This window comes from Castor canadensis, chromosome 3 (genome assembly GCF_047511655.1).
Source record: "Castor canadensis chromosome 3, mCasCan1.hap1v2, whole genome shotgun sequence".
NCBI lineage: Eukaryota > Metazoa > Chordata > Mammalia > Rodentia > Castoridae > Castor > Castor canadensis.
This window is the reverse complement of record NC_133388.1, coordinates 15034042-15054356: the sequence shown is the minus strand read 5'-3', so window position 1 is coordinate 15054356 and position 20315 is coordinate 15034042. Positions and strand designations below refer to the sequence as shown.

At 50.2% G+C, this 20315-nt stretch overlaps 1 protein-coding gene across 1 annotated transcript; it reads right to left on the bottom strand.

Annotated features, from left to right (window-relative positions):
* Positions 1-4880: 4880 nt before the first annotated feature.
* On the bottom strand, positions 4881-13333 carry Serpina1 (serpin family A member 1). Its single transcript, XM_020185365.2, has 5 exons — positions 13253-13333; positions 9156-9790; positions 7254-7524; positions 5981-6128; positions 4881-5175 (listed from the first exon to the last, which is right to left on the bottom strand). The coding sequence occupies exons 1-5, from the start codon at positions 13312-13314 to the stop codon at positions 4984-4986; spliced, it is 1308 nt and encodes a 435-aa protein (XP_020040954.2). The 5' UTR covers positions 13315-13333; the 3' UTR covers positions 4881-4983.
* Between the last annotated feature and the right edge of the window lie 6982 nt (positions 13334-20315).

Sequence of the window (20315 nt, the reverse complement as noted above, 5' to 3'; positions counted from 1 at the left end):
ACTGGCATGTTGGGTTTGGAAGGGTGGCTGAGAGCAGAGACCCCTGGCAAGTATGGGTCAAGGCAAGTGGGCTGGGCCAGCCCTGGATGTCCTGCTCCATTCTCTCCTAGGTGACTCTGCAGCAGCAACCCTGATTTTCCTGGCACCTGCCCACCATGTAGCCTGGGCTGTGCTCTGCATTGACCATTTTTTCTAAAGTAGTCCCTCCTGTAGGTTGTGCTTCAGCTTCCCTTGGCCTCAAGCTTATTCATATCCTTCAATGTGTGTTTGTTAGGCGAAGCCATGTTTGAGTGGCTGTCACAGATTCTGTCCACACAGCCAGGGTGGACCAGGTTATGCTGCAGCCACCTAGGAGCCCAAGCCTGGGGACTCAATCCAGCCAAGCTGAATTCTCACTCACTCTCCATGGCCTCCACAGGATGAGCAGAGCCTCTGCCATCCTGGTGACACAGAGACCAAGCAGAGGGAGGCTTCATGTCCTGTCCCTATTTTGGGTCTTCTCACTCCAGAGTTCCTTTAATCATTCCTCATATGACAATGTCATTCTTTAGTGTGATACAACCAGTACCAGTCAGAGGACTCCTACTGCCACCAGAACGCCTGCTGTCAGTGTCTAGCTGAATAAGCAGACCCTGAGCCTTGCCAAGTGCCAACCTTTGAGGGAAAGGGAACAAGTGATACCAGTGTGTTTCTGTTAGAGCGCATACAGAAGCAAGTGCTTCACCCCTGAGGGATTCCAGCCTGCTAAGCTAGCTGAATGTGCCTATGTGGAAGAACGCCCTCCACTGGCCCAGGACCCAGTCCCAGAAGCATTACCAGGACAAGGGACTCCAGAGAACACAGCCATTTCATGAGTTCTCATGGAAACATGGCTGGGTAGATACAAATCCTCATGTTCTCAGATGAGGACAGAGAGGTAGAGGACAATGTCACATGGCCTGCTCTCTCCAGTACATCCTACCCAATCCTATAGTAAGTCTTCTGCCCTCCTGGCTTGTGGGCTGTGTCCTTGTTGGGAAGGGAGCTCACCTCATTGAGAGAGCCTTTCCCTGAGTCAGTCCTATGTCCAGGAGTCACCACATAGCCTTCACTATTGCTGAGACTCATTCAGGAGCTGTCCTGGCTCTTAGTCACTGTGTGATCTCCTTGCTGCACTGCCTAGGAAAACCTGTCCAGGACAGTGACAGAAGACCTCAGCCTGCTGGAAGTTGGAGCTAGTTGGTCATTTTTCAGGGCTCTGCAAAGGGTGTGAGGTGTATGCTGACTCATTGCTTACTGATATCCATCACCATGAGGTAGTACTTTTCCAAGGTGAGACCTGGGCCTCAGTCTTCTCTGTCCCCAAGATAAAGCATGTGACTATGAGTTTGTTGTTTGAAACATGCCTGTCCCATGGTCTTATAGAATGGATTATTATACAAAAATTATGGGATTCCATTGTTTTAGGCTGAACTCCTGCACCAGGACCAGCAGATCAGACCAAAGTGGAGTCACTCATGCTAAACATCACATAATCAAGGTGAAACCTATTGAAGCAAACAGCCCCAGAGCAGAGTAGTGTAACAAGGATGTCTACCCCACTTTCACCCTACCTAAAGAAGCATCCTCTACTACCCTGGTGTTAACCAAGCCATTTTCCCCTACTGTTCTATTTCGTTATTCACACCTTACAAAACCCAGTGCTCTGCCATTACCCAGTAAGAGCTTTCATTCTGTTTTGTAGAGTGGAAGCTGCCTCCCCATTCGTGAACCACAAATGAGAATCCATTAGATATATAATGAATTTTGTTGTTAGTTTGGTTTTTGACAGAATCAAGAGAGTTCCTGGGGAGAGCTGCATTGCCTGTTTCCACCAGGGAGATCTTAAGCCCCTGGCTCTTGTCAGTATAAATATAGGGCTCAATGGTGCCTGCTAGAGCAAGGCATGTACTTCATGCCTAGTTTCCATTACTCAGGCTGACCTCTAATTCTTGTGCTCTCACCCTGCAGTGCAGAACATGGAAGGTTACTTATCTGTCATCCCTGGCTGAGTTGGGAGCCTGTTCTGTTTCCCTCTCATCTGTCCAAGAGCACAATGGGGTCCCTACCTGTAGAGGGTGCCTTGCATGGATCACTAACACCCTGCGGTTCTGTTGCCAGCTGGTGTCAGGGCAGAGCAATGAATGTCATTTGGACAGGGAGGAGAGAGTTGTGAAACACAATGCCCGCCATGGGGACTGGGCAAGTGTGGGCAGTGGCCAGCCAGGCCTGAGAGGGAGAAGGCCTGCTTTCCTGGCCCACATGGGGCAGCTCAGTTAAGCTAGTGGAACTTAACTTCTCAACCTGTAAATTGGGGATTGTGATTTCCAGGAGACAGGTGTGCGGAACACACTAGACAGTGAATACATTTTAAAAACCAGACAAAGCTGAGAACTTAGCACTGTCCTGCCCCTGTGTGGCCACAGTCGTGGTCCTCATGACAAGGTTGTTGGGTACTCAGTCATCCTAACTGGCCCCTGTTGGTTCTAGGAAACCAGTGAGCTACCCTCTGGGGTTTTCAGCTGGTTGGATTTGGGTGTCTCCCACAGAGTCCTGATCACTGAATGGCAGACATGAAGTGACAGTGTCCGAGGTCCCTCAGACCCTTTCCTGCCTTATAGTCAGGACTACAGCCACCTTGGCATTAGCACATTTCTTCCCACACAATGCCACTTCGGGGTCACTGTGGAGTTCATTCAGGTTGCTGCTCAGGGTTGGTTGCTAAAACATTGGAGGAACAGTACTAGAAGCATAGCTGCTCCAAGCTGGGTAGCAGTGGGTTTCCCAGGGAAACAGCTCAGCAAGAGCCTCAGGGACCAGAGACCCCCACAGGTTAGAGGAATCCTCTGTGTGGGGCCATTGTGGTCCTGGAAAGGGCAGGAGAGTGATGGCCGATGGTTGGGAGGAGCAAGTAGAGCCTAGGAGGCCAGTTTTGCCATTTAGTAGCTATGTGACAGGGCAGGAGAGAAGCAGTCTCCTCGGACCTGTTTTCTCAGCTGTGAGCTACGCAGATGACAGCTGATCAGCACCAGCATCCTGAGGCAGCCATGAGGATTATATGAGGGAAAGCTGGGAAGAAGTTTCCAGTGTGTCTCAGTTATAGCAGCTCAGAAAGGCCAGCAACAAGCAAGGCCCTGGTGGCTCACACCTATAATCCTAGCTACTTGGCAGCTAAGATCGAGAGGATTGTGATCTCAGGCCAGTCTGGGCAAAAAAAAAAATTTGCAAGGCCCCACATCAATGGGAAAAAAAAGCTGGAAATGGTGGCAGGAGTCTGTCATTCCAGCTACAGCAGGAAGCCTAAAATAGGAGGATTGTGGTCCAGGCCAGCCTGGGTGAAAAGCAAGACCCTAACCCCAAAATAACCACAGTATAAGGGCCGGAGGCATGGCTCAAGTAGTAGAGAACCTGCCTAGCAAGTGCAAAGCAAAGCCCTCAGTTCAAACCCCAGTATCGCCAAAAAAGAAAGAAAGGCAAGCCGCAGAGTCCCTTATGCCCAAGCCTGCTCTGGTGCATTTGTGAAAGCTGTGTCAGTACCCAACTTGCACAGTTGTACTATCGGTGATAAGTAACCGGGGCTCAGAGAGATTTGCCAACTCCACTCACTCATGCAGCAGGACTTGTCAGAGTCTAGGCTTCAGACCCTCAGTGTTGGATTGTTTCTGGGGAATGATAATGTTCAAATCATCGTAAGCTGTGTGACTACTCTAAAGGGAACATGTCACTTGTTGATGAAACATTTGGGACCAGCAAGAGACTGAATCATATGAAATCACACAGATGTGACCATTTAGACTTAGAGAAATGACAGCTTCATGGAGATCCATGTGGTACTTTCTGTCCACATTCCTCCCATGACAGGATGGGCAGGAAGCCCTAGATCAGTTTGTGATGAACAGCAAACTGACGGGCAGGAGAATCCTGGGGGAGCCTGGCAGCAGTTGCCTTTCACTAGAGCCCATGGACTTCTGGCTGCCGCAGGCTTTTAGTAGGGCCAAGGAGGACGGTAAGGGGCTGCCTGGCCCTTATGACAAGGGCTGCTCCTAGGTAGCCTCCTGCCATGGCATCAGACCTATGGTTGTCCCTGGAAGATGACAGGGAAGACCATGGGGGAAAAGCCTGATTCATGTGGCCCCAGAAAGGACTGAGTCCATGGAGCGTCCACAGGTGCTGTCCTTCTTCTCACAAAGCCCACAGCCCTTCCCTGACCTTTCAGAGCCACGCGGGGCACCGTGATCACATGATGACAGAGGCTGAGACCAGAGCCCCTTCTGCTCAGTGGGGAGAAGGGCCTGCTGTACAGAGATGAGAGGCCTCCAGAGAGAGGTGGATGACAAGGACAGACAGCACTTGGTGTCCTGAACAGCCCTGTGGGGGAAGCCTCCTCTAGCCATTATCAGGAAATGCTCAGGACGAATAAGGTGCCAGGCAAAGTGAGGTGACAAAGTGGGAGAAGGGACATGGTCTCCCTTTAGTGACAGTAGATACATCTGCAATGCCAGGGCAGGAGCTAGAGGCTCTGGGAGCCATAGGAGGGCGTCATGGGGTGGGTGTGGCTATCTCCAGCAGAGACACCAGTCGGGGGCTAGTGGGCAGTGGAAAGGATTCTCAGAAGGTTGTGGCTGTGTGGTGGGTCCTGGGGCCTAAGGATCCCTCCAGGATTCCCAGACTGATTGGAATTATGGGAAACAGATAGTTCTAGGGCTATAGGATGTGGTCTCAGCAAGAGTCCCCCTGGCTCAGCCTGTGCCTGTCCAGCACAGGAACCTCATGAATGTGGATGCAGAAGATAGTGACAGACACTGTAACTTGGAGTCCACATACAACCTGAGGGCACAAAGGACAACACAGAGACCACAGGGTGAGGGATTTGTAGGTCATACTCAGGCATGGGCCATGGTAGCCTGTGTTTAATATCCAGGGAGGGAATCTGGCCTGGAGGGAAAGACTGGAGCCTGAGAGCAGTTACTCTTGGGTGGGGTCCACCACTCTGCCCACAAAGAGGGGACTCTTAGTGTGTGTGTCATATATTAGAAAGAGGAAGGGTCGGTCATATTTTATCTCTTGGGGCACAGACATGGGCATGGCTTCCAAAATGGTGGTGCCTGAGGCCTCTGTCCCTTTCTCATCCAGGGTCAGCACAGCCTTATGCACGGCCTGGAAGGAGAGAAACAGAGGCAGATTATGACCTGTGTTATCCCCACTCAGGGTGGCAAGTCCCATATGGGAGGCTCCTCTAGGGAGGACCTCACGAGGTCCTATCTCTCCTGGATGGCCCTTCTTGCCCACAGCCCTTCCCTGCTTGGTGCACAGGCTTTTCTCTGTGTCAGGCCTTTACCTGACTTGTATGCTCTCTTCTGTCCTCTATATACAGCCCACAGCTTCAGAGAGGAGACCGTTTGCACTCCATGCCTCGGGCACATGGCCGCCTTCCATTGTGCAGTTATGAGCTCCTTGGACTCTGACAGTAGCCTTCACTGCCCCATCCCTACTGTGTGCAGCCCATGTCAAATTGCTGTCATTCTTGCTCTCTTAATTTCCCTGAACAAATGGCCGTTTGATTGAACTCACTAAGTTAGATTTGGTGAGGCACTAGTAGACCTAAAAGTCACAGGTCGAGAATTCCAGAATATTCTCTGAGGTCACTAAGCCTAAACTTTTTTTGTGTGAATATGTGTAAACTGAGGTCCAAGGAATCAAGGGCCCTGAGAAAAGATGAGACCAAGGGTCAATAGGCATCTCCTGGGAGGTCCCTAGAACACCAGTATCATGGGAAGTCACCTCCCCAGCTGTGTCCTTTGATTCTCTGTCCAGGTGTATCCCAAATGTCCTTGGTAAGAACTCAGCCTGGACCTAATTTGTGTCCCTTGATTCCTTCCTCAGCCTCATGCCTGAACTCGTCCCTTCCACCCTATTCTACATAAAAGATACCTGGGCCAACATCTTAGTCAGATGACCTCACCTTGGAGAGCTTCAGCGGGACATCTTCTGTGACCCCCGAGAGGTCGGCCTTATTGGTGAAGACGTTGGTGATGCCCAGTGTGTTCAGGGTTGTTTTCAGGTCATAGGTTCCAGAAATGGACAGTTTGGGGAAATGTAAATTGGCAGATCTAGCATGCAGGAAAGATCACAAAGGAGTTTTAGAGCATTTCTCCTGTTCTTCTGAGACCACCGTATCTTTCTTTCTGTTTTTGTCTCTCATTTCTCTCTCTGTCTCTCTGTCTCTATCCACAGAAGGATGGAAGGTGCCTTGGTATGTTGTTACATCTTCTATACCTTGTGTCACTGATATCATCTTGCCCTGGTATTCCCTAAATCCCACTGCCTCTGAGAAGCCCTCCAAGCAGATTCAGCATGTCTTCCTATTCAGCTGAGTGACACCCACACCACGAACAACAGAAGAGGGATCACCAGACTGAAGCCTCAGTTCCAGTTTTCTAGGGGGGAAATTTGAGGCCCCAGGTGGGATCCATGCTGAAGGGGCAACTGGCCTTTGGGTGCTATGACCAGGTCCAGTCTCAGCTGCGCCTTGTTCTCTGTCTCAGCCCAGGTGCAGGGGCGTCAGGGAGAGATGGGGCAGCATGGTGACAGCTCTGTTCACAGTGCTGCTTCATGCCTGCTTGTGTTTTCATGTCTGTCTTACAGTGTTCACCACATAACAGTGCAGCAGGGCTTGGGTTCATTGACGATGCACCAATGTGCACTGACTGACCTGTGGACCAAGTTCAAGGACTCTTGGCTCCTGGGGATCTGGTAAACCACTCTGAAGAGTGATGAAGTGGAGCCTACTGCACTGGTGCCTGGACTCTCAGGGGTTGGCCTTTTCCTGGCCTGGGCCTTTCTCTGCAGGCTCCTCCTCATCTACCCCTGGAACAGCCACCCTGAACTCCACATTGACCCGTGCCAGTTCTTGGACTCCATCTCAGTTCTTGGCTCTGCCATGGCAGGTGCCGCTGTTGCTGCCCCTATGCTGTGCACTGGATATTGGGGAAAGTCTATGTCCTGTGGAGAAGGAAGTCCCCCCAAAACAGGGTCTGTGTTTCCTCACTATAAGCTCTCTTTCCTAGAGCCTGGCAGGTGCTGGCCTGTTTCTTTAAGCACAAGGTCACACATGTACTTAGCTGTGGCCAAGGGTGGGGTCCCTCCTCCACTGCCACTGCCTGTCCTGATGGGTCAGTCATGAGTTGGCTGAAAGCTCTGAGCCCTCTGGGGTGGGTTCCTAGCTAGAGAGTCACCTTATCTCCCTGTTATCCAGGAACTTGGCAATGAAGTTCTTGGTGAGTGTTGTCTCCAGGTGTGGCATTTTCCCCTGATCTGGCAGGAAGAATAAGGCAGTGGCGTTGCCCAAGTAATCCATCAACAGCACCCAGCTGGTGAGTGTGCTGCAGTAACGGTAGTCAAACATGCCCAGGCGGGACATCATGGGCACCTTCACGGTGGTGGCCTCGTCCACGTGGAAGTCCTCTTCCGTGGTGTGCTGAGGATCGAACGGTTTCTCCCATTTGCCTGGACAGAGTGTAGGTGGATAGCAACCAGACTGGGGTTAGGTTTAGGTAAGTGAGATAGAATAGAAGAGACCTGAGTCTCTTTGGTGAGGTGCTCCTTGGAGCCTCTGTTTCTCCACATGCAAAGGATTCACTCAGCCTTCCCAACCACTGGGAGGACATCAGTGGGGACAAATTCAAGACTAGAGGAAGATTCCAGCACTTCTAGATCAGACAAGGTAAAAGACGCCATCCTGACTATGACTAACACACATTTGTATTGGGTGACAGGACTGTTTCAAGGTGGGATGGGGATTCCAGATAGAAATTGCTGGCACAATCATATTTTGGTATCCCCTCATAGGAGGCTCCATTCACCTTGTGAATTGGCACTTCAGTTATTTCTTGGGGCAAGCCTTCTGGGCATCCTCAGTCCTTACCTGGGCACACAGGTGAAGTGCTGATATTCGGGCAGCCTTAGAACTGCTGTACAAGAGCGCCCACCACCAAGACTGTCAGAGTGAGCTGGTGCCTAAGGGGACTCTGAGTTCATCTCCTGATTGAACAGGGGGAGGCAAGGCGGCTGGGAAGGGTATAAGACTTGACCCCATGTCACAGCAGAGCTGGAACCTCAGTTGTTCTCACTGGGACCCAGGGTCTCGGCTCTGTCTGAGGAAAGGGAGCTAAGGTGGGAGGAGCAGTCCCAAGGCCTTGACCCCTACTGCCCTACCACTGGCCATTTCCCTAATCAGAAGCTACCTTAGAATTTGGAGACCACAGTTTACTGAACTAAGCACTCATAGACAGGAGTGTAGGCTGAGGATCAAGGTTAGTTTATCAGCTGTTTTGCTCTACACTGTTCCTTGGGCTGTGTAACTTTATAAGTTCTTTTATGACTTGACAACAATAGTATTATTTTGTATGGGATAAGATAGGATTGTTGCCTCCCAAAGAGGTAAAGTAGCTTGTCCAATGTCAAGACTAATGACGGTAGAGACAGAATTTAAACCTGTGCCCTGTGCACTCCATAGTTCATACTGTTCCATGTCAGAAGAGTTGTCCAAAGCAAATGCCATGAAATTCTACTCCCTTCACATCCCACCTACTACAACTTGTATTTCTGGCTCTCTGTTTGGCCAAACAGGGCATATTCTATGTCCTTCTCTTGTGGGGACTTCCAATAAAATTAGGACAATAAAAGGCTCTGACTTCTGAAGTCATTGATCTTGGCTGCTGAATTCATTATTACCACATTTAATCAAAATGTAATGAAAAATACAATGCATGTGAGATTGAAGGACCTGTAGTGAGATGCACTGCCCAGACCAGTTGTTAAGAACTGGCCTTTTTAACACTCATGTACAGGAAAGCAACGTGAGTCATCTTCCTATATAGCTATCTTTATCTCAACTAGCAAAAACCCTTGGTCCTTCCTATTATTGCTTATACTCTCTCTTCAACAAAATTAGAGATAAGGGCAAAATAGTTTCTGCTTGGTAGTGAGGGGTTAGGGTGGGTAACGGAGGGGCGGGGGAAGGGGGGAGAAATGACCCAAACAGAGTATGCACATATGAATAAAAAAAAAACTGACCTTTTGAGAATATGTTTGGATGTTTCCATGGGAACCAGCTCATGCTGGTTGTACAAGCTTACCTTTAAAGAAAATGTAATTCACCAGGGCTAAAACTGTGTCTTTGTCCAGTTCTTTCACCAAATCCACGATTTTTCCTTGGGTTTTCTTCTCCACATAATCATTGATCTGCTTCTTGGCCTGTTCGGAGTCATTGAAGTTGGTGGCAAAGGCTTCTGAGTGGTACAGGTTCTTGACCTCCTCGGAAAACTTATCCAGCAGCTTAAGAGTCTTGTCAACAAACAGACCATTGCCGGTGGTCAGCTGCAGCTGGTTGTTTGGCCTGTTGAGGGTTTGGAGGAGATTCTGGAAGCCTTCATGGATATTAGCTTCCTCTGTCTCTGTGAGGTTGAATTCCAGCCCCTCCAGGATCTGGGTGTGAGTGTCACCCTTGGTCCCTAGGGAGAGCATGGCAAATGCCGTGGCTATGCTGACAGGGGAGAAAAAGATGTTGGTGGTATTGGACTGGTGGGCCAGCTCCCGGTACAGGCTGAAGGAAAACTTGGCCAGGTTGGGGGCGATCTTGTGGCTGGCGGGGTGCTCCTGTTTGTGTTGGGATGGATCTGTCTCCTGAGCATCTTCAGCCAGGGAGCAAGGGAGCAAGCAGCACAGGCCTGCCAGCAGCAGGAGGCCCCAAGAGACAGAGGACAGCATTGTCCTATAAGACACAGAAGGGGACACAAGCCCTTAATCACTCCCATTGGCCACTGGGCGACCCCATGCAAAATCAACCACAGTTTGTCAAACATTTGATGGTGCCCAGCATATGTCAAGCACTTTCTCATATTGTCATCATTGAAGAAATTCAGAGAAATAGCAAAAACAGGAATGATGCTTTCTATGTTCTGAGCACTCACAACTATGAGCAAGTTACTTTGGCAGTCCTGTGTGGGGAACGGTCACTATCTTCCAGTTACTGAGGAGTAAGTCCAAGCCCAGAGAGGTTAAGGCCCATGTCCAAGGTCAGTGAGCAAGTAGAGTAGCAGAACGAAATCCACAGCTGGCAGCGTGGGGCCTCAGCCATTGCTTTGCACTTGGTCATTGCACTTGCATTTGTAATGGACTCAAGGTGCAAGTGACTGCTCTCGTGTTACAAAGAGGAAAGAGGCACTGGTAGAGAAGTGGCCTTTCCCATAATTACAAGGGAAGTAGGGTGGGATCAGGATCAAGAGTCACTTTGAGCTGGAACAGCCTGTGGAGGACTTCCACTGAACCCCATTATTGAATGGTTGAGAGTCTGTTATAACACAAGGAAGCGTCTTATGGCACAGCACACAGAGAGGGAGCACAGTGGAGCTGTGATGATGCTCCTGGAGGGCTGTCCCCACTCGATACTCACATGAGCCTCAGCCCCTAGTGGCTTTACCTGAACGGGGTTGTGCCTAATCTGTTCTGTGACCCCAGCCACAGGTTAGGCTGACGGCCCTGCAGGCAACTCACCCTTTCTCCTGCCAGCAGTCATGTTCCATTTCTAGGGGAACTAGAGGTGCTCATTTCCTCTTTAATGTGGTGGCCGGGAGCTGAAAATTCATCTCGTTTAGCTTTAGTTCTAAGTTCTATTCTAGGCTTTGTCTCTCGTCAACTGTGTGAATCAGAAGTCACTGAAACCCTTTGATCTCATTTTGCCTCATATATAAATGGGTTTCCGGGGGAAATTCAGTGAAATCAGGCTGGACATCAAACCTTCCATGGAAGGCTCTCAGAGGGTTGTCATTGCAGGGAGGAGAGGACAGATGTTGCAAACTCAAACCTTTAGGTGACAGCCAGGTGAGCAAAATGTGTTTCATGGCTTGTGTGAGGCAATCGGGCAAGGCCTGTGCTGAGCCAGGGAGCACACCCTATGCTTAGAGTTGGTTACAGAAAGTCACCCAACATGAGCACAGAGCCGCCTTGCCCCCACAGCTCCCTCTCCAACTGATATGCCCAGACCATGAATCACAGTCTGCAGCCCCTACATACAACCTGCTTGCTTTACAGATGGAGAAACTGAGGTAAGAGCTGCAGAGAGCTGCCTATGGCCACATAGTTAGCTACTGTCCCATAACTAATACCACTGTCTTCATAGAACATAGAGCAAAAGGCGTCCTGGATAGGATGAACAGCCTGCGGGCTAAGCTGGGAATAAGAATAGTTGGAGCTTGTCTGCACCCACGACCTATTTTAAAAGTCAACAAAGCACAGCACACAACACCCTTTTGTCTGGCCTTCATATCTTTAAATAATCCCCAAAGAACAGAATACATATTACATAATACACGTTATTTTCCTTAAACTAGCCAGTGAGAGTTTGTTCTCTATATTTCTGTCTCCTGTCACTTCCTTTCTGGAGTTTGGTGCATCCCTAAGGAAATTTCCCATCTTCACAGGGCTCAACCATCCAGAGGGAGTTGGGCTTCCTTTTAGGGAGGGAAAGGAAACATGCGGAGTGGCCCCAGGGTCAGAGGCCATGGCTTCCAGCTGGATAGGACCACTGCTATGCACCAGGCTCTGAGCAAGCATGTGAGTTGCACTGTCCCAGGCCTCGCTCTCCCTAGCTGTGTGACGGGGAGCTGGGGCAGACATAAATGAATGACTTTAAGTGCAAATGTTGGACTCTTCACTACAAGAGGATTGCAGTTTATTGGAGCAAAATGGACTGAGGGTGTCACATGGGAGGGTTGGGATGAGATGTCCTCCTAGTTGGAGGTTGCTGGGCTCTAAGGAGACAAGGCTGGTGTGGGAGAAGGTGGAGGGGGGTGGCAGCTGGAGTGAGCACACCCCCATCTATCATCCCTGTGTCACATCACCCACTCCGGTTTTCTCTTTTTACAGGGAAGGATCTGAGAGCCAGAGAGGGTACGGCAATGCTGCACAGACAGTAGGTGACAAAAAGCCTTGGCTTTTCTGTCACTTCACCAGAGACTGAAATGGCCACGTGCTTCTCATAGGTGGCAGGATTGGCTCTGACATTTAGCTCAAGCATGCAGTTAGGTTATTTTGCATCCTAGTCTATTCCTTCAAACCTCAGAGTCCTGAGACCTGCTGTCTCTTTGCTCTTCTGTCAGAGAGGCCCCTGATTCCCCAACGCTGTGAGCCAGGGAAGCTGAAGAGGAGAAGCAGCTGTAAAGTCCTAATGGACAGACACAGAGGTTATGCTTTCAGCCAAGACACCGATATGGTGCAGTGACAGTTCCAGAATCCAAGTTGGGTGGGAGGGGTCTTTTTGAAGGGGGGTTGGGGACAACCTAGAATAATCCTGCGGGCCCAGGGAGGAGACTGCAGCATAAGGTCACAATCTGTTGATATCCAGGTGTGACCCAGCCCTGCCACTGCGGGGTGCCTTGGGCAAATGACTTCACCTGTTTAAGCCTCACTTCCTGTCTGCACAGTTTGAATCCTGGGTGGGTGTGACTTGGGACAAGCTATTAACCTCTCTGTTCCTTATTTCTTCATTTGTAAATGGGAATAACCATAGTAAGCACCTCACCAGGGACTGAGAGATTTCAACACTCTGGATTTAGGGCAGCTGGCAAAGAGCCCTCACCTGGGAGGGTCAGCCCAAGCCTTCAATGAAGGATGGTGTCCTGGTCTTCCATCCCCAGTGACATAGGAGTGCTCACAGGCCACTATGCCTGGAAAGCCATCGACACCTGCAGGCTGAGACCCTGCACAGATCTGTCCTGGGTGTATTTGGAAAGGTGGGAGATGAACCTGGGCCCCTCTCTGGCTTTACCTTTTTCATTGGTAGAAGGAGCAAAGGCATACACTGCGCCCCAGCAGTGCGGGCAGGGGGTGTGGAGAGAATGGCAGGAGCCATGTAGGCCCCTGGACAGGCAGAAGCTGTGCACACAGAACCCACTCCTAATGCAGCTCAACTGCATCTTAACTCCCCAGGCTCATGGCTGTGGGGCCAGACCCCCTCCACTACGTCAGTTACTTAGAAAGAGGTACTTGCCAGGTCCTGGGCAGGTTTGGGAGTAGGAAAGGACCTCAGATGCTGCTGTTACTATGACAACAGGAGGCCCAACTGTAGTCAGCTCTGTCTCCCTTGAATCTCTCTGGGCTCCAGGCCTGCTGCCTGTCTGGGCAGTGCATGACCCAGGGGTTCCTCTGAGCTCTCCCTAGAGAAAAGCATACTTACCACTCTCTGTGCCAGGGCCAGCGGTGGTGATCAAGATGAAGGAGACAGAGCCCTGTCCTCATCTGTATTTAAGCAGTGGAAACAGAGGAGGCTGCTAGTGAATATTAACCAATGTCACCCCAGTTATCTGAGAAGCAAACAGACAGGGACTAAGTCCATCGTCTAGCTGAGTGGCCCGCCTACACTGCTGTTTGCCTGTCCGGGAGTGTGCAGCTTTCTGCTCCATAACCAAAGAGACTCATTGTGCCTAGCTCAACATCCACAGCCTCCTCATGTGTCCACATGGAGCAGGTGGCATGAGTCAGATGGTCTCTGTGACAGCGGCACACCGCTGGTTCCATGCTCTTGCAGGGAACCAGCAGGGGCAAGAGATATCATTTACGGAGCCAGCTGCCTAAGAAATGTCTGGCACTGAAGACTCATTACTTCCCTGGGGGGTCAGAGTGGGTTATGAGTGATAAGGAAACTGAGGCCCAGAGCAGAGATGTTGCTCCCTCCACAAAGCCACCCAGCCAGCTTTAGACACAAAGCACCTTATGGTTTCCCCTACTGGAAAATGGAGCATGACTGACAAGGACACAGTCACAACAGGCTAGCATGGAGTGCTCATGGCACAGGCTAGAGGCCGAGAATAAGCACGTAAAGAGCTATGCTGGGATAGGCAAATTGCTTCACCTCTCTGAACCAGGAGGCGTTTCCCCTGCATTTATAATGGCTCAAAAAAATCCCATTTCCAAGCATGGTTGTTAGGAATATACAAAGTAACTTGGGTAAAGTGCCCCACCCCGCGGCCCACAGTAGGCTCTTTATTTGGGTCTGTACAGCTTGCTATACAACTGCTTTGAGAAGAAGGACATTCAATTTCTGGTTGTTCTGACCCGTTTCTGCCTTGACTCATGGAAGACCAGGGTAATTTGAAGGCCATTTGATTTTTCCTTGAGAACAAGGCTGCCATCCTGGGGCCACTGCAGGTCTTTGTGTTTTGGGGTGAGTGGGGTCAAGGCTAACAGAGCCTCACTTGATTGCAATCCTTCCAAACCTTGATGAGACTGCACCACCCTGTGCAGCTCCCGTGAGGCATGCTAGATGTTGTTTGGATGAGTGGTAGGTGGGCTTTCACCCTTCTCTGTTTCACTAGCCAATCCCCATTCTGCCTCTACCTGCCAGATGAGTGACCCACAGGACTATCTAGTACATGAGTTCAGACCGTGGAATGCATTCACTGCCTGTGAGTCCTCAGGGAAGTCCTTAAATTACTCTGTACCTCAGTTTCCCCATCTGTAAAATGGGAGCCATGACATGTCCCCATGATATACCACTTGGTGGCCTTCTGGGAGGACTACTGCAGCAGTTAAAAGGAAGCTCAGTGTCTGGTGCCAGGAGTGGCTCAGTCAGCCCTTGTGATGGTGACCTGTTTATGGGTCTCCTTAGGTCATGAAAGGGGAGAAGGGGCATTTCAGGAGCTTCCCTCCAAGCATCCTCTTATTCCCTGACCTCAGTGGACTCTGTGGGGGATGCATGTAGCCATCCCCCTTACAGGAAATGGGAAACTGAGCTCATCCCCTCCTCCCCACTCTTCCCCACCATCCCAACGCCCATGGCTGGCTATGCGGTCCTGGTCTTTCCTCAGAGCTGGCTGTGTGTGTTCCTCCCCCAGGGACTGTCTACTTCACATTCACTCATGGCTTGCAGAGCCAGGGAACGGCTGGGGTGAGGCTTGCCCTCCCTGCTCACTGGGCGTGTCTCCCTGTCTGTAGGCCTCTGCTTCTCCATCTTACAATGGACTCTCTTGAAGGCCAACTGTCCCTCTCATCTGTCGCAGTAGGTGGACAGAGGCAGGTGATTTGTCTTCCCTGTTCTCCCCAAACTCCACCCCTCTAGGCATGTAAGTGGCCTAGCGGCTGGTGGGAGATCCCCACCCCTACCTGGGATTCCTGGAGACTGTGAGGTGGGCCACGCCTCCTGTGGCTGCTGATTCCCAGTTCCTCCTCCACACAGATCAGTTCCAGGCTCCTAGGGGTAACTGAAGGTCATGGAGTCCTAAGCTCCCAGTCTCTGCCAACCTGCTAGGGAGGAAGACAGCTCCTGGTGCCAGAGGTGCTGGCTCCAGGAAGGGTGGGAAACCGGGGCAGGAAGGAACCTCAATCTGTGCCAGACCGGCCTATCCTTGTCCAGGCAGTCCTCCCTGCTACCTGTAGTAGCTGCTGTGTCCAGGCTGTGTGACACAGGACAGCTGACTCACACTGACTGAGGAATGGTCCCCTGGACCTCTGTTAGATGAATGGTGGCACTGGCTCGGAGAGTCACTAGAACTGACGGTCCTCACCCTTCTGGCGTAGAGCCCCGCCCCAGCATCTTGGCAGGTTTCCAGATCAGCTGCAGAGGAAAGAGGACTGCCCTGTGCTGCAGTGCCCAGCAGAGCCCCTGAGGCTGGGCAGGCTCTGTGTGTACTGGGAGGTGTATGTTACAGGTCCTGGCTGGGAGCAGAAGGGATCCCAGGGCAGTGCTGGGATATCTGGAGGGTAATGAAGAAAGGGCTTGGAGTGGGAGTGGCTGGGGCACATGAAGGACTCAGATGTGAGGGCCCCACCCTCTGGCATCAAGGGCTCCATGCTCATTCATTTGGGAAGGAGGGCTGGGATAGTCTGGGCAAATGAGCAAGGACACAGTTCACAGGGGAACTCACAGATTGTGGGTCCCATTATTGAGGGGCCTGTCCCACAAATCCCAGGCTTGGGGAAAGTCTGTCCGCTGGGTACTTCTGGAATCATCTATTTTAAGTCTGGGTTAATTCACTGGGAGTGAATGCATCATGGGGACATCCTATCAGCTTGTTGTAAATCAGGGACACGTGGGACTCTGCCTAGAGGTATGGGCTGGACGGTGCTGGACATGAAGCTTGGAGTCCGCCAGAGGACGGGAGCAGGCAAGCAGCCCTGGCCCAGTGGATCAAGGATGGGAGACTGGTGGGGCACTGATGGTGGAGCTCGGGGACATGGCCCTTGGTCAGAGCTCCCGGGAGAGTGTGTGACCTGGTGCATGCCCACACAGACACACCACATGCACCCTCAGGCGCCAGCTCCCTTCAGTGACAGGCACCCAGATTCAACCTCACCCCCACATACCCTTTCTCTCTCTCCGTGAGATCTTAGACAAGCCACTTAACCTCTCTGTGCCTGTGTCCTCATCTGTGAAATAGGACTATGAATGTCACTTTCTTCCTCCAGGAATATGAAGAGAAAGTGGGGTGACAGCATGTCAGGCTATGTGAGGCTTGAATAAGTGATGTGTGGGGGGACAGGCACTGTCTGTCTTCTCAAACTTGGGGATTCCAGGCTTTGTCTTCTGGGAGAAGACTTGAGTTAGCACCATGTTTGGCCTTCCCCTGACATCTTGCAAACCAACCAGCTTGCAACATCCTGGTGTTTTCCTTTGTGGGTAACCTCTGTGGTGGCTTCCTGTGTGGTAACACTTTCTGCCTTTTCTGGAACTATTTGGTTGTTCACAGTTTCTTGTTTTTACTTCTCACCCTTCCTCACAAAGTCAGGCAAATCTATGCACTGTACGCAATAATGTAGGCAATAGAAGGAATGAAAAGTTAATGGAAACAATGTTTTATTACAGGTAACCTTTTCTACACCTTACTTGAAAGTTGCTCTGGAAAGTTCTTAACCATCATGACTGTGAACTTGCACTTAAGAGATTCAGTAGTCCTATTCGCTATAATCCCCATTTCCTTTTTGATGACTAGTTGGTCACATTTTGGACAATAAAAGCCCTTTTAAGTGGCTCTTTTCTCCTTGAAGCCATCCTGCTGTCATTTCAGAGGAAGCACAATTTGAAATGACACGCCATCCCCATCTGAATCTTCTGCTGCAGGACACGGAATGGTGACTCCCTGTGGGGACATAAGAGAGCAGGGAGTAATGAGGACACTTAGGAACCATGGGCAGGGTGGGGTGTACAGAACCTGCCTTTGCATGGGGGCTGAGGGACATCGACCAGACCTTTGGGACTTGTCATTCTGAAGCCTAACCCTGTGGGGTGACTCAGACACAGAGAGCCATGGTTCTTAGAACTTGCCCAACTCAGACCTTGGCTCAAAAAGGCCAACGACCCTGTTGACTTTTTCATGTTGACTCTGAGCATTTCTGTTTGCCTGGTGTCACTGAGTCCCTCATGGTTGTCATTTTCCAGTACATATTTCCAGATAGACTCCAACGTGGGATGTCACCTCTTACATCACCAACTGATACTTTTGGAGCACTCACTGTCTGCCAGGTTCTGTTGTAAATAGTTTGTGTGTAATAACTCACCCAGTCCTGGGTTGTGAGCACTATTTTTACCTCCTTTACACCAAAAACTTATAAATGAGCTTCAGATAAAGCAGAGAGGGTTTTGTTTGGGGGCAGAATAGATGTTCCAGTTGGGAGAACACAGGCTCAGCTTAGCAATGGGGTTAGGGCCCTATCAGGCAAGGCAGGACCAAGGCTTTTCTACAAAAGGAGCATCTTGGCTGGGCACTGGTGGCTCATGTCTGTAATCCTAGGTACTCAGGAGGCAGAGATCAGGAGAATCTCAGTTTGAAGCCAGCTCAGGCAAATAGTTCTTGAGACTCTAGCTCATCCATCACACACACAAAAAAAGGGCTGGTGGAGTGGTTTGAGGTATAGGCCCTGAGTTCAAACCTCAGCACCACACACACACACACACACACAGACACACACACACAAAGGAGCATCTTTGGGGAAGCAAGCAAGATTAGGGTTAGCAAATTCAGTGTTCAGAAACTGCTGCAAACCAGGATTTTTATATATTTTGCAAGTCCATTGCCTTGTTCAGTCAAGAAGCTGACCAGGAAGCTAGGTTTTCTCAAACCTTGCAAGGTATGGAGAGGTTCTGGAAAACTGATCCTTTTGGTGAAGTTGGTTCCAGACATGATGCTTGCCCTCTTTTGGCATATTCTACAGCCATTGTGATGTTTGTGTAACCACTGCTTAGAACACTTAGTTGTGGGGAGTGGATTAAAGCCTATGAGAACTGGACACAAGCAAGGTGAGATGCAGTTAATTGCTTCTACCTGTAGGCAGAGATAGGCACAGCCTTGGCCACGAAACAGGGAAAGGCATGACAGCTGCATCTCCTAAACTGTGTTCAGAGAAGCAGGAACACAGGATTCTCCTGTTCAGTGTCACACCCCTCCCCTGTTCCACCCTGTGTGCTGCTATAAAAGACCCCTGAAGGAGGAAGAGGGACTTTTGCTTTCTGCTTTTGGGGCTTTACTTTGGGCTTTTTGGTGTGGGAAGCTTTTGGAAGGGAAAAGAATTGCTAAAGGGAAAGTGCTAAAGAGGGGCTGATAGAAAGTTTGCACCGAGAACTTTAACATAGGCTTCGGAAAGCAAAGCTGAGAAAGAACGTCATACAGAGGACTTAGGAAAGCTAAAGAAAAGCCAAAGAGAGCACGGGACAGTGCACTGTGCAAGTCTAAGGACAAGACTTTAAGAGTCGTGCACATGCAGGTTGTAGTTTCGGCTAAAGAGAGATGAGACGGTGCAAGCCTGGGGCAAAAGACTTTAAGATACATTAAGCTAAAGATAAGCTGAGAGCAAGCATGGGACAGTGCAGCCTAAGGAAAGAGGTTTCAAGCAAGGTTTTAAAGAACTGCAGGGAGAAAGGCCTTAAAGAATCAAGACAGAGAAGAGAAGCAATGAGGGTTGGGAATCTCCAGCTGAGCAAACACACCTGACCCCAAATTTCTTTCTGTCTACCCTATATCTTTTCCAAAATCTCCAGTAGCCCCTAATTAAGCCCAGTTATGTCCAGTAATAACCAAGGAGTGAGAGAGAAAAACCTCGCTCCAGCAAGGGAGGGAGCGTGAGAAACAGCGTCCCCTTCACTTAGTGAGGGCACTGAGGCATGGAGAGAGTACCTCAGCTGGCCGGCTTGCCTCCTCCCCACCTCCTTCCTCGCTTTCTCTCCCTCTGTGCTGCTTCCACCCACTCTGCACACCCATCCTTTTGTGACATGGTCATGATAGGTGCCAATTACTGAGCACGTGGCCTGAGCCACTGAGGGCACTTTACACAGATGCACTGTTCATCCTCACATCGTGCCATGAAGCCAATACTTTTGGAATTCATTTTACAGATGAGGTAAGCAAAGTTCCTTGGGGCAGAGGAATGAGATCACAGCCACTACAAGCCTGTTGAAGGGCAGAGGGAACATTCTAACCTGACCTTTGACTGTGGGTAGGGCCAGAGCACATAACCCTGACTCGACTACATCCCCAGACTGCAAGTTAGCTGAGAGCAGGGACTGTGTTTTTCCATGCTTTGACTTTGTTCTAAGCACAACATAGGAGATTCGAGGTAATCAGGAGAATAAAAATTCTTTTAGGTGGTTAAGTCTTCTTGCCAGAGTAAAAGTGCGAAAACCTTCAGGATGCTAAACATTTGTAAGGGGCATGTAACTACTTAGATTAAAAAACAAAACTGTGCCCAGAAAGGTGTTATGCACCTGTAATCCCAGCTCCTCGGGAGACTAAGGTAGGAGAATCGTGAGTTTGAGGCTACATAGCAAGACCTAGTCTCAAAAAAATTTCTTAAAAGACAAGCAAAATTCTGGTGGTGGTGGTGGTGGTGGGAACCAACCAAAACTAGTGTTTTGTTTGAGTTGGTCAAGAAGACTGAAGAGAGAGAGACAGCAGGCTAGGATGGCAGCCTAGGGTGGCCAAGCCTGGGATCCTCTGTCCTGAGGAACAGGTCATGGTGGGACAACAGAGTGAGGACTGAGGTAAGGCAATGAGATGTCACCTTGGAGAAGGAAATTACATCATATCTCCCACCTCTCCTCCCATTCTCCTGGTTGGCCTCCTGAGGCTCCAACCTGGCCGGTGCAGGAGCCTCTCACCTTGACCTTTGTGCCAGGAGCTGACCAGCATATTCCCAGCAATTCTGATTAGTTACCTGATGATAGACAACCTGTTAGCCAATTTGTGTACCCAAGTGCTCATTTCCCCAACAACACTGCAAGGAGGAAATCGTACCTGCTCTGAAGGGTCTTT